Source organism: Hyposmocoma kahamanoa, unplaced genomic scaffold (assembly GCF_003589595.1).
Source record: "Hyposmocoma kahamanoa isolate Upper Pololo Valley unplaced genomic scaffold, ASM358959v1 64, whole genome shotgun sequence".
Taxonomy (NCBI): domain Eukaryota; kingdom Metazoa; phylum Arthropoda; class Insecta; order Lepidoptera; family Cosmopterigidae; genus Hyposmocoma; species Hyposmocoma kahamanoa.
Window position 1 is genome coordinate 12,606,365 of NW_020653852.1, and position 13,212 is coordinate 12,619,576.

General features: G+C 35.1%; 1 protein-coding gene across 2 annotated transcripts in view; it reads right to left on the reverse strand.

The window, feature by feature from the left end:
* Window positions 1–13,212, reverse strand: part of LOC113230653 (pleckstrin homology domain-containing family F member 2) — a 27,520-nt gene that overhangs the window by 6,055 nt on the left and 8,253 nt on the right. For both annotated transcript variants that reach the window (XM_026464667.1, XM_026464666.1), the window contains exons 5-7: window positions 12,763–12,869; window positions 10,971–11,133; window positions 8,493–8,599 (exon numbers count right to left, since the gene is read on the reverse strand). In XM_026464667.1, the coding sequence (XP_026320452.1) occupies window positions 8,493–8,599; window positions 10,971–11,133; window positions 12,763–12,869 (377 nt within the window). The remainder of the gene's footprint in view (window positions 1–8,492; window positions 8,600–10,970; window positions 11,134–12,762; window positions 12,870–13,212) is intronic.

The window sequence follows — 13,212 nt, forward strand, 5'->3', positions numbered from 1 at the left end:
TGTAATTTTATGTGCAATAAAGAATATTTCATTCATTCATTCATTCAATTATACTATAAGTCGACATAACATTCCCTTTATGATGAATAAACGTAACGTACAATTTTGATGTCAAAATTAGAATTACGTCTGTTACTGTCGTAAGGGACACTATGCAAAAGGCTGACGAGTAAGTCATGGACACTGAATTGATGTAATAGTGTGATAGTTCACTAGAGTTGACCCATGCAAGGCGGGGTCAAAATATACTGGTCATTTATGATTTGAAACTGGGCAACTGATATATCGACGCGGAAAAGCGATCTTGTCGTATCACGAAAAATAGGACTTTACACCAGGGCCATCATTTGAATTAGTAGAAAGTCAATTTTAAAGTATGATTATATACACCATACTTTAAAATTGACTTTCTACTAATTCAAATGAAAGAGAAATACTTTTTCGGCTCTAGTGTAAAGTCCTATTTTTCGAGATACGACAAGATCGCTTTCCGGCGTCGATATTGTCGTGAAGCTGATACAGAAATAAAAGAAAAACAATTTATTTACAAGTAACAATTTTATTTAATGAATTAAGAAAATAAGAGATATTTACAGTTAAATGAAAAAAATAACGAAGACGAATATGTGTGCTGAGTTAGTGTTGTAGAGTGAAAATGGTGCAAGAGTGTAGTGGTGAAAGTGGAGACAGATGATGATGGAGAATGGGGTCAGAAAATACGGGGTTGGAGACTTCTGTCCTCGAGTTACAACTCTATAGACAGAAGTGCAGGGTCGGTACGTGCGGACGTACATGGGTGACGTAACAGCTCAGGAATGCAGATAGTGATCGATGAAGAAAAGATAATAATAGCAGGCTGCGGGACCTTGTCAACCTTCTAGATAAGAAACCGGAGAACTAAAGTTTTGGGCGCTAAGTTCCAATTATATAATTATAAACCATGCATCGGAGGTATTCGGAACACCCGAAGGAACACAAATTTCTTACTAAGGGTCGTATTCCAGAACTCTACTCAATACTCAAGTCACGACTTGAGTATTGCAGTGAGCACTGAAAATCATACTCAAGTCCTTGCCATTAGGGTCGTATTTCCATTGCTTGAAATTATACTCAAGTTTGCTCAAGTCCTGACTTGAGCATTGAGTTCTGGAATACGACCCTAAGAAGCCGAGAAAAAAACCAAGATTACCTATATAAAAGGCTGCAGCATACTAAAGGAAAAACAGTTAATTAGCAACAAGTAAAGAAATTTGTTTCTTACTTCTAAATGCAGAAATATTGAAACTGTCATGTACGTGATGTGAAATTGTGTATAAGAGGGAATTATCGAAGGAAAATCTGGACTGCAGATTCAGACGAGGTCCCAGTGCAATATGATGTGCACAGGCCTCGAAATCAGTCGAGAAAAGTGAGTAGTCTGCAAACGTGGCATAAGCTTATAATGGGAAAATGACATTTGTGCTGTAGTACATACCGATTAAAATTCATTACAGGGGGGTGGGAGGTACGCGGATTTCACTACGATATGTATTAATTGATTAAAAATTCGAACAACAACATTTGCAAAGTTGCATATTGCCTGGAAAGAGGAGATATAGACAAGGTTGGTACACGATCGCTTAAGGAAATCGGTCACCATACTTATCGACAAGGAATCGCATTAAACCGATCACAAAAAGCACGCAAAATAGGCGCCTTGCTTGCTTGCTAGCTGCATTTGTGTATCTTGTACGACTTTGTCCCGGATTATGTATTTTCGTTCCCTTACTTTGAATATTATAATTAGATATTTTTATTGAAACTGTACTATACACGTCATGATTTTATTCATAGAGATAAGTGAAAATTAAATTCCACTTATCCCAATCAGTGACGGTGTGGTCCCCAACACACGGAACAGCTGGTAGGGAGTAGATATATCACAGACATATATCTAGATAGACGCCGCAAGTGTACGTACTTCGCGTGCCCAAAGTAAGTGAAAAGTCTGCTACACTTCAGAACACGCTCGACCGTTATCGTAGATAAACACCAGTCGAAAACACGAAAAAAAGAAAGAACCATAACTGTGGGTAAACGGGTAAACAGGAACGTTTCCTTCCACTGGCAAGTGATTTTATAATCAGAAGATGCATAACTTATTTTAAAAACAATTATTTTGGTTTCGTATGAATTTCGAGAGAACAAATATGCAATTGAGTACATGCCTAAAATTTGTAATACGTTGCGGCTTTAACTTGGTGCGATATATTTGTAATCCTTTGTTAATACGCCATGAATATCGAACGAACGCACTTTTGTATAATGCATTCAGTTTCGTGGTACGGCCGCTTGTACATTCTTTTGGCCAAATTTAACATTTAGTGATGTATACGTTAGGCAACACTGTCTCGATTCTGATCGATTTTGAAAACAAAGGGACGAAAATTAATATGACCTTAGCAATATTATAAAAATATTCTATAACTCTTTTGTTATAACGTTTAGTAACGTTTCGTTGGTTTTTCAGTTTTGTAGTATCTATTATCAGTAGTATCTGTAATTTCGATAATTTTTGCAGCAAGTTGCCTCGAATGTCCGAATACAGTGAGCAAATAATACATAATACATCGCCGGATATGTAGTACGAGTAATACAAAAAAATATATAATGCAATGAATTAACAGTGCGCTGTCTTTACAAAAATCTGGAGTTGGTCATACGTATGAGCTCGTTGCTTTCAAGGACGAAGGTGGTCTAGTTTATCCCACCTAAGATAGATGCTATCAAAATATGCAGAGTAGCAGAGTTAGAAATCCGAAAAATAATAAACAAATCACAAAAATTTCACATCAGGCCGTCATTAAGTAAACCTCTTCTGATTAATAAGATTTTACCATATTTTGACAGCAGTAGCATTTTCATTTGTCTTGCCATTCATCAATTTTATCAATTACCAACAGAAAAATTAATTAAGACAGTCCAAGTTCATAATTATATTGAGGTGCGTTTCCATTATTTAAGTTAATCGATAAAATCTTCTATTACAAAAAGATGTTGTATAATAAGCTCATTTTATTGGAAGGACAATAATTTTAATATTTGAAGTCGATTAAAAATTAAAGTCTTGATTTTTTTTAAGTAATCAACTTTTTTTAAAAACAAGTAAAATAAAGGCTCTTATTCTAGTATTTTTCTACTATATTAATATTACGGCTATTTGTAATCAGCAAATTATTCTATTTAGAATCGATAAATTGAAAATTAAACATGCGTATTCCATTCAATTAATCGATTCAATCAATCGATTTAGAGCGAGCGGGAGGTTTCCATCACTAAATGTAGCACGCTTGATTTTCGTACAAATTGCTGTACTTGCGGCGTCTACCTCAGTTAAGCGGTAGGTCTGTAGTCGACAATGTTATAAGCGAATAAAATGTTAAAACAAAATGAAGGTATTACGTTCTAAGGGACAAACATTAGCAGGTGACAAGGGCGATCATGTACCGAATCTTCAAAGACAAATCGTCTGCTGTAAAAAGACAGTGCGGTCACGTGATCGATATCCACTAATAGACAGAGATCAAAATAGAGAGAGAATTTATATTTGGAATTATTATATTTTTTTGTTTATTTTTTATGTGTAACTAGCAATCGTTTTACTACGGCACTGCGTTAAATTTTTTTGTCTTGATGCACCGCAACGCGCTAGCCCCAAAGGAATAGGCTGTTCCAAATGAGTAGATAAATGTCTACATATACAAGGAGTGACATAGAGTGGTTAACTACCAAATATTAATGAAATACAAATTAAAAATTGAAATTTTTCGAATTTCGGATTTCCGGTAATAGTTTAACTACATAGCAGGATACAACTACTCACCTAGAAAGTTGAAATTGTAAGTAACTCTAAATGCATGCGTTCTTTACATGGCACCACTAGAATTACTTTAAAATCCAATTCAGCTCAGTCCTAGGTGAGTAGTTTTAGCTGAGTAGTTTCATCCTACGATACAACAAAGGTATTTCCGGGATCCCGGAATTCGAACAAAAGTAATTAATTAATATGTATATGGTGGTTTTAACTACTCTGTCATTCCTTGTATTTATATGTAGACATTTATCTATTCATTAGAAACAGAGAATTCCGATCACTGGTGATGCTGAAAAGTATGTGAAAAGTAGTGCTTTGCTTTAGAGCAAATTTCGCACTGAGCCATGATATATATATATATATATGTTTGCTACAGCACACACAAGGTGTCGATCATTATCCGTTAGGTTAGTGTTTGGCTTTTTACGTATTTTAATTTAATTTCTTGTTGTTCTTTTGTAATTATTAATTGATACAGACAACGAGCAACACAAAGAAAAAATCCTTCGATCTGACTGTACTCGAACCAACGTCTGTTGCCACATCGGGGCCACGTTCCCGTGGTTCTATAATAATAACAAACTAGTGGAGTATTTTTTAATTAAACTGCTTTTAAATAAAAACATCATGATATTTAATAAAATAAATTTTAATTTCTTGTTGTTTGTTTGTTTTGATTCTTATCTTTAATTTTTTTTTATTCAGTACCATTCATTTTAAACTGTACTTATAAATTAGAAAATAAATTAAAATTACAATTAAAGGTACTGAATGGGCACCACTCAGCTTATCCCGTGGCAGAGAACAGCCACGGCGCGCGCTGGTATTATGTGGGTCCCATGGAGTGCATCTCAGTCGCACTAAATTAGCACCATACACGAGACACTTCATTTTTATACATATTCATTTTTATTTTTATTTCTGTGTCTTTCTCTTTTAATCCATTTGTTGTAATACATTGCTGTGTGTGTCTACAATGCAAACCAATAACAGTTTTATGTTTCTATCTGTAATTGTAAGTAAAATTACTTTATTAACTATTTTGTTTTGTTATTTATTTATTTATTTATAAAGCATTGGCTTCAGAGCCATCAGCTTAATGGTAACAAATAATCAAGAAACGCACAACGTAATATACGTAAATTAAAAATTAATTATCTTTAATTTTCTAATAACTATTAAAACCCGCCATTTGTTTCTTTTTCTTTTGATTTGATTTTTTTTGCTTTTCTTTCAATCATTCCAGTGCTTCAGGGGGAGCAGTGTTGTAACTTGAAAAAATACCAAATGTTCTTTTTTCACATTTTTGAAAAAAAAAACACAGTACCTCTGGTCTTTTCAAAATTTGGTTTTTTTTTTCAGAAAAAGTAAAATGGAATAACTGAAATAAAATAAGACACTAACTTTTGTTTTAATAATATATATATGTGAACACATAGGGCGCACCATAAGTTTCCGGAACTGGCTACTTACATAAACAATATTTAAAAAGTAATTACAACATTTGAAAATGGAACTCTTTAGCTGTAGAATACAGATTGTTTCATACTTAGAATAATAACGCATAGAAACCTAGCCCGCACACGCTAAGTGAGGCAAGTTAGAGGCTTCCAAACGCGCTCCCAGGAGCGCGCGGGCTGTTAGTGCTCAAGGTCATATTGCACCGCGAACAGCTCCAAAATTTTTTGCTAAAAATGACGCAACGTGCGGTAAATGGGTGTAAAAATACAACAGACAAACATAAAATAGACACTAACATCGCATTCCACAAGTAAGTAATGCGTTTCAACTCATTTTTTTATGTAAATATTCACTAAAACAGATAAATAATTTCGCGGCAACAAGATACGAAAGTGTTGCAAAGTAACGAATTTTTTTTCTCCCCATTTTGCTATTCTGTTTTAAAATAATTATATTAAGTAAATTTTAGTGGTGCCTGTAATTTCGATTTATTTGCGCATCTTGAACTAATATTTACTTGATTAAACATTAAATGTTTTCGTTAACTCCTGTAAGTGATTGGGACACTTAATTATTTTATAATACTTTTAACGGCTCTGCGTTCATGCTTTATTGAGTAATTATTTATTTTAATTTTATTTTAATTGGAGCACATATTGCAACAAATTTACAGTATATATTTGTTTCTACTATAGTGTTGGCACCACCAGTACAACTTTGATAGCTTCTTATAATGTCTTTCTTTTCGTAACTCAAGCGAAATATTTTATATTGAAATATTTTATTTTCTTAAAAGGGGAGCATTCTTAAGCGATTTTTTAATCTATTTTAACAGTTATTTTCTTTAATGTTTGCTTATGGCATTTTCGGTTTTAGGTTTCGAATATGGCACTTATTTCTAAATCCAAGATGGCGGGCGCGATTTTTCGAATAATGGCAAGTTGGGTATCGTTTTCGAGATGTTTGGGAATGTTCAATACAAATATGGCACTCATTTCTAAATCCAAGATGGCAAACACGACAGTTCAAAGAAAAGCAATATTCGTAATGAGCACTCCCAAATACCTCGAAAACGTTACCCAACTTGCCATTATTTGAAAAATCGTGCCCGCCATCTTGGATTTACAAATAGTGCCATATTCACATTGAGCATCCCCAAATACCTCGAAAATGATACCCACATAGCATTTTTTTGAAAAAATCGTGCCCGCCATCTTGGATTTAGAAATGAGTGCCATATTCGTAATGAGCACCCCCAAGTACCTCGAAAATGATACCCATATTGCATTTATTTTAAAACTCGTGTCCGCCATCTTGGATTTAGAAATGAGTGCCATATTCGTAATGAGCATCCCCAAATACCTCGAAAAGGATACCCATATAGCATATTTTGAAAAATCGTGTCCGCCATCTTGGATTTACAAATAAGTGCTATATTCGTTTTTCATCGACAAAACCGAACATATCTGTAGGCACCTGATCGACATTGTCGATCGACAGTAACGATCGACAAAATCGAGCACATCTGTAGGCACCTGATCGACAATGTCGGGCAAATCTGTAGGCACCTTTAACTTAATTATGAGTTAAGCAAGATACAATTTCCCCACTTTTGAGGGAAATGTTATTCCATGGCATCATTATTTGTATATTTGTGTGCGTGCCGACGAGCGTAGTTACAAGTTGCTTACGCCTACATGAATTTGGTTTTTGCCTCACTTGTGACAGTTCGTTTGATATGAAACTATCATTCTATGCGTTATTATTCTAAGGTTTCATATGACTGTCACTTGTTTTTACATTGTGGCGTCATTTTAGAAACTGGTTGTTTACATCATGGATTTAACTCGTGAAAATATTCGTGGTATGATTTTCTACGACTTTAAGTGTAATTTAACAGCTCACCGGAGCTTCGCTCGGCTTGGTTCATTCGTATGAAAAAGTGCATTAACGCTAACGGAGATTATTTTGAGAAACAATAAATTCATTTCTGACCCTTTTTGGGTTTTTTTCTTATTCATTCTGAAAACTTATCGGGCGACCATCACGAAATTTGTCACTGAGATTCACACGACCGCGTTTGAATTCTGCAAACCAACTATAAATAGTCGTCTTGCATGGTGCTTCATCGCCAAAAGCAGTTTGAAGCCGAGCGAAGCTCCGCTGAGCTGTTAAATTACACTTAGAGTCGTACTCCAGAACTCTAGTCAATGCTCAAGTAAGGATTAGAGTACGATTTAAAGCACTGGAATATGACCCTAATGGCAACGATTTGAGTATGATTTCTAGTGCTTTAAATCATACTCAAGTCCAGACTTGAGCACTGAGTAGAGTTCTGGAATACGACTCTTAAAGTCGTAGAAAATCATACTACGAATATTTTCACGAGTTAAATCCATAGTGATGTAGACAACCAGTTTCTAAAATGACGCCACAATGTAAAAACAAGTAACAGTCAGATGAAACAAACTATATTCTAAAGCCAAAGAGTTCCATTTTCAAATGTTGTAATTACTTTATAAATATTGTTTATGTAAGTGGCCAGTTCCGGAAACTTATAATGCGCCCTATGTATAAGCGGCTTGCTAATAATTCTATGTAAATGTTGCTATATAAGGGATATGTGCGATGTGGAAAAAATATTGATATCGCTCTTAGATAAATAAATAAGTAGTGTTTTTATCAGTAATCATCAAAGTAGCGATGCAACACCAATGCAAAAAAGGTAAAACCCCGCATTTTTCCACATAGCGTCAATCCCACAAAATACTCAATTGAGTTGAATTCCGCCACAAATTGACAACACTACGAGAGTTGCCCATTTATTTTGTGCAATTTATCTACGAAGAATAATATTAACAACAAAAGAGGAAATGTAGTAAAAAAATACAATTGTCATATTTTTATTTTCATACTTTTAGAAAAAAACGTACTCCAGAAAAAAAAACGGTTTCATTTCATGTTTTTTTTTTCACCTAAAAAAACCGGTTTTTTAACAACACTAGGGGGGAGGTATTATCCATTTTACTTATCCATATTACTAGAAGTTTATCTAAATATGCTCTACCTATTTCGAACTCTGGTAATAAGGAACCGACTTGAGAGAGCATGTATGTAAATATTGTGTTATGGATTGTTTTACTACGAGTGTGGTTGTAGATTATCTTAAACAACTGACCTCATCGTGTTTAACTTCGGTGGCGGTGACACGATCATCTTCATCGTCGCTGTCGTCGTCGGGAGACGAGTCGCCACCCGAGCCAGCCGCGTCTGTCGCTGTTTTCGCTGCAATTACAAAAGACAAATTCATTGTTCATTCAAATTTAGCAGGAGTAGAGCTCCTTGTGAAAGAGTTCGTCCAGAAATAGGGGCCACCTATTTCTGCCGCAAAGCAGTAAAGTGAGCATTATTGCGTTCCAGTCTTGAAGGGTAGGGGTGCTGGTGAAATTACAGGCACATGGGACTTGTCAACTTAGGTCTCAGAGTGATGGGCGCAGTGGCAGTGCCCCTCCGATCTTTGCGATTTAAAGCTCAGAGTGGCACAGCAACTGTTATAGACAGGCGTATCGCTTACCAACGGGCCCACGGCTTGTTCGTCCCGTTACTTGATATTATAAAAAAAATAATCCAAAATCGCAGTAAGAGCGGTTGTGTGACTTTTAGCAGCGCATCGGTAGCATCAGTCGCTTATCGCAAACCTTACACACGCGCGACTTAAACAGAGATACAATCGCGATCCACGTTTTTAATGATTCAACATAAGCGACCGTATTGATGCAATCGCGCTTTTGCATCGATGCAACTGCCTATAATATAAATCGCAAGTGTCGCGATGCTATCGAGCGTTTGAAACGCGCGTTTGTATATTAATATATAGTTTGTATTATAAATAACTGTCTCCGTGGCCGAACGGTTACCACGATGAACTACCACGCAGATGTCTCGGGGTCGATTCCAGAAATATTTGTATGGCTTACATTTACTTTTCTCCTGAGTTTGGGTGTAATTTGTGGTTATCTATTAGTGTGTCCATAGCACCCGCGACACAGGGTTTCTCTAGGGCGGGGTTATCAGTGTAAAAGATATTATTATTATATGAATGTGAAAGGGCTTTATAGTATATAAATTGCCCGTGAATTGATTTATATAATTATTACGCAAAGAACAAAAAAACGTCAGTACTGACGTTACAGTGACCCTAAGAAATGGTGTATCGGAATATACATATAATTTAATTACGAACTGTAGAAAAACAGAAAAGGCTTGTCCGTTTTGACAATGGGTAGGAAGTATATGAGATTCATCGTTACTTCATCATGTGAGATGTAGGTCTAAAGCACACTTTTTATTTAAAAAAAAAGGGAAAAGAAGTTCATCATTTTTTATGGCAGTAAAAAAAATAAAATTGAGTCAAATATCCTATTATAACTTAATGAAACATTATTCTTAAATCATGGCATATCAAAAACATAATATTTATAGATAAAATTTGTGGCGTAGCGAAAACACAAGCACCACTTATCTAATCTATATGATATACTTGTCGTTATTTGGCTGTTAGTAACAAAGTAAACTGTGTAATTTTTGTTCATAGTTGTTTGAATGAGAATTGAATGTGTATAGAGTTAAGGTTCACAACATTCAATCAGCGGTAATTTTGTTTGGGAGGAACATAATTTCATAATACATCAAGTAAAGTCATCTTAAAAGATTTCCAAATTAATTGATGGATACATGAATTAAACATTCACAAAAAAAATACAATGGCAACACAGAACTGGAACTCAACTACGTTACAAATAAGCTGATGCAAAATAGGCGGCCTTATTGATAAGTAATAATTTCTACTAGGCAACTTTAGGTTAAAAAAATTAGACCATGCAAACAGTGGTGATCATCTTTAGTTCTTCTTATTGTAATTGCAATTAAGGAAACAAAATTTGTTTAGACTTGTGTCTTGCAATGACACTCTTAACACAACAACTTAAACATTGGTTTAAGACGTACTTAAACTTTAATGCAATCCCTTTGTGCATGTGCTGTGTAAATTTATATAAAAAAAATTGTTTCTGTAATAGTGTAGTTTCTCTATCGTAGATTCTTCCATCAGTGAATTTTGTCGAAATTTTTGAGTAAAGACGCGTGTGTTCCTCAACTTGACATTGGCGAACTCATCGATTACTTCGATAGGGCCATAGCATTTAAAAGAAGAAGACGACATTAGAATATAATAAATAAATATGTAAGTCATAGCAAATAAGGGTCATTTTAGAATGATGACGAATCTTTTATTAAGGGTAAACTCGAAACGAGCAGCGAGTTTTAAACTGACTGTATCAATTTTAGAGACCCGTCAATTAGCGTGTTTTTATTAATCATGAAGAGACCTTAAAAACTTTAAATTAAAACTGCAACCTAAATAAAATTTTTTTATTTATATTTAGGTTTGTATTAGCATTTTTTAGTTAGTTTGCGTAGCTGTACTCTAAAAACGAAAATGTCAGAATTGTTAATTGATAATTGAACCTCAGATATGTATGTAGCGTTCAAATTCGCAATTTAACAAAGTGATAGTTTGTATGCGTGGTAGAATATATTGTGCTTATGGAACCGTTGGTAAATTTATATTCAAATAAATAAATTAATGGAAACTGACCGAGGGCCGAGGATTGCGGATTGTTGGGGCGGCGCTGTTGGCGACTGAGCTCGTCAAAGCATTGCAGGCAGACGCGCAGCGGCTTGTCGCTCTGTCCCTTAAGCAGGAATTTCTTCGATGAGCACGGACCGCATACTACTGAGCCGCATTTTCTGCAGTGATGCTAAAAACATGCAAACAAAGACATTTTATTTATTTGTGCCAAATGTTCAAGGAGAACAGTAAGAGTTGTTGCTCTTACTGTTACTCAAATGTACTGCACACGTGTTTCTCCGCGGTGCATTTGAACTTTTCATCAATTTCTTTAAAAAAAAATTAAAGTCCAATCTTTGCAATTACAAAATAAGATGTCTAGACTAATTTCGACGACTCTGTAACTGCACCCGTGGCTTAGATGGTTAGAGCAAATCTACGGTGCAGCATGAACGTGGGTTCAATTCGCACTGGGTCGACGAAAAGTTTTTCTGTGTGTTCGATCTTTGTATTCATAATCATAACAAAACTATTGGAGTTATTTCACAAAAAATCTCTATAAATGATTTTTATTGTTATTATTTAACTTTTGGCATTGCCCTCATAGTTACTTTGTAATGATTGCAATATACATGGAATGGCCAATTTTATTACTATTTAAGTGTAATACCGATACTCGATGTCTACAGCATTGTACAGTCTGCCTATACAAATTTAGTCATGTGGAGTCGTCTGCTCGCGTCAGAGCTTGAGGTCGCCTTTAAATTAGACGCTTATAGAAACGCTGCAGCCACTGCTGCATTACTAACGCATTACTACTAATTTTTATACAATATTACGAAGCGCAGTCGCGCCACTTTTGCAGACTATAAATCGGTCTTTTTTGAGACGGAGAAAAAGGACATTTCATTGCACAAAAGTGTTGCCCGCTTGCAAGCAGCTAGTGATTGCAGTCGATAAAGATTATATCGACTATCGATTGCATGTTGATTAAATAAATAGCCTAACTTATTTCATTTAAATCATCATTGGGCAATTATTCGTGCAACTGTTGGGCACAGGTTCATTTGAATTGTTAATTTCTGAAAATGCAAACATACAACAAATTTAACAGTACGTGTATAAAAAATACAAATAGGAGATATATTTAAAAATACAAATAGGAGATATATTTAATGTTGAATATACATAATCAAATCCGCCTGTCCTTATTAAAATGTGTATGGCTAAAAACTTATTTCAACTAAGACTAACAGTCAAAATAAGAATAAAAAATACAATAAGCAATTAGTAATCATTAGAACATCGTAACATTCACAATTCAGACATTTTTGGCAAAATTTTATCTACTTTTACATTTTATCGATAAAATTGTCGATAACAACTACATGACTAGTTAAAATTTTGCTTAAACTGCCAACCCTGCAAATGTCATTTTACTCCATCTTCAAAAAAGACAGACTATAGATATTGTATGAAAATTAACACTGCAGCGCTTCTATGCCTCCCCTAGTTTGAAGGCGCCTTTAGTCAAGACTCCCCCCGTCGTCTTTTTTCCAAAAGAAAGCCGGTCGTCGTCTTAAGTTCAAAAGAAAAACGGTCTAATTTTGAATTCCAGTTAGTCTAGTAGTCTGTCTTTGGGGTCAGACAGTCCCCTGGTCCATGGAGGCTGGATGCGACAACTCTAGCTTCATTTTTTCTATATTCCTTAATTTTGTAACGACTGTTTGTACCAAAATAAACAAAAAATATATAATTTACCAAGTGAACTGCTACCACTACTGCTAAGTATGCCACAGAGCGCTAAAATTATACTCACTCTCCTGTTAATGACAGTGAACTGTGTCTTCTTACAGTGCATGCAGATGGAAGCTTCGTTATCTGGCACCCACACAGCCGCGTGCTCTGATGGTGGCTGTTTGCCGCCTGTAATAGATAGCAGACGGTTGTAATCACTCTGTAAGATGGCGTTTTTAAAAAGTAAACAATGTGCATCCACGAAACCAAGACTTTCAAAACTACTTTCTTTATGAAATTTATTGAACATCACAAGGTTTTACTACCATGATTTCTTTTATTACTCTCTCATTAATAAGATAAAATCTCTCCAACAAACGTTGGATCTTACAATTATGTAATTTAATATTACTATCGTCTCTTATCGTAAGCTTTTGTCCCGTTGATTTATTTTTTGTCGCCCTGTACATGCTTAATAAGCAATACAGGGGCCTTACCATGAACTCTTAGAACACTTCAGTATAGGTTCGTA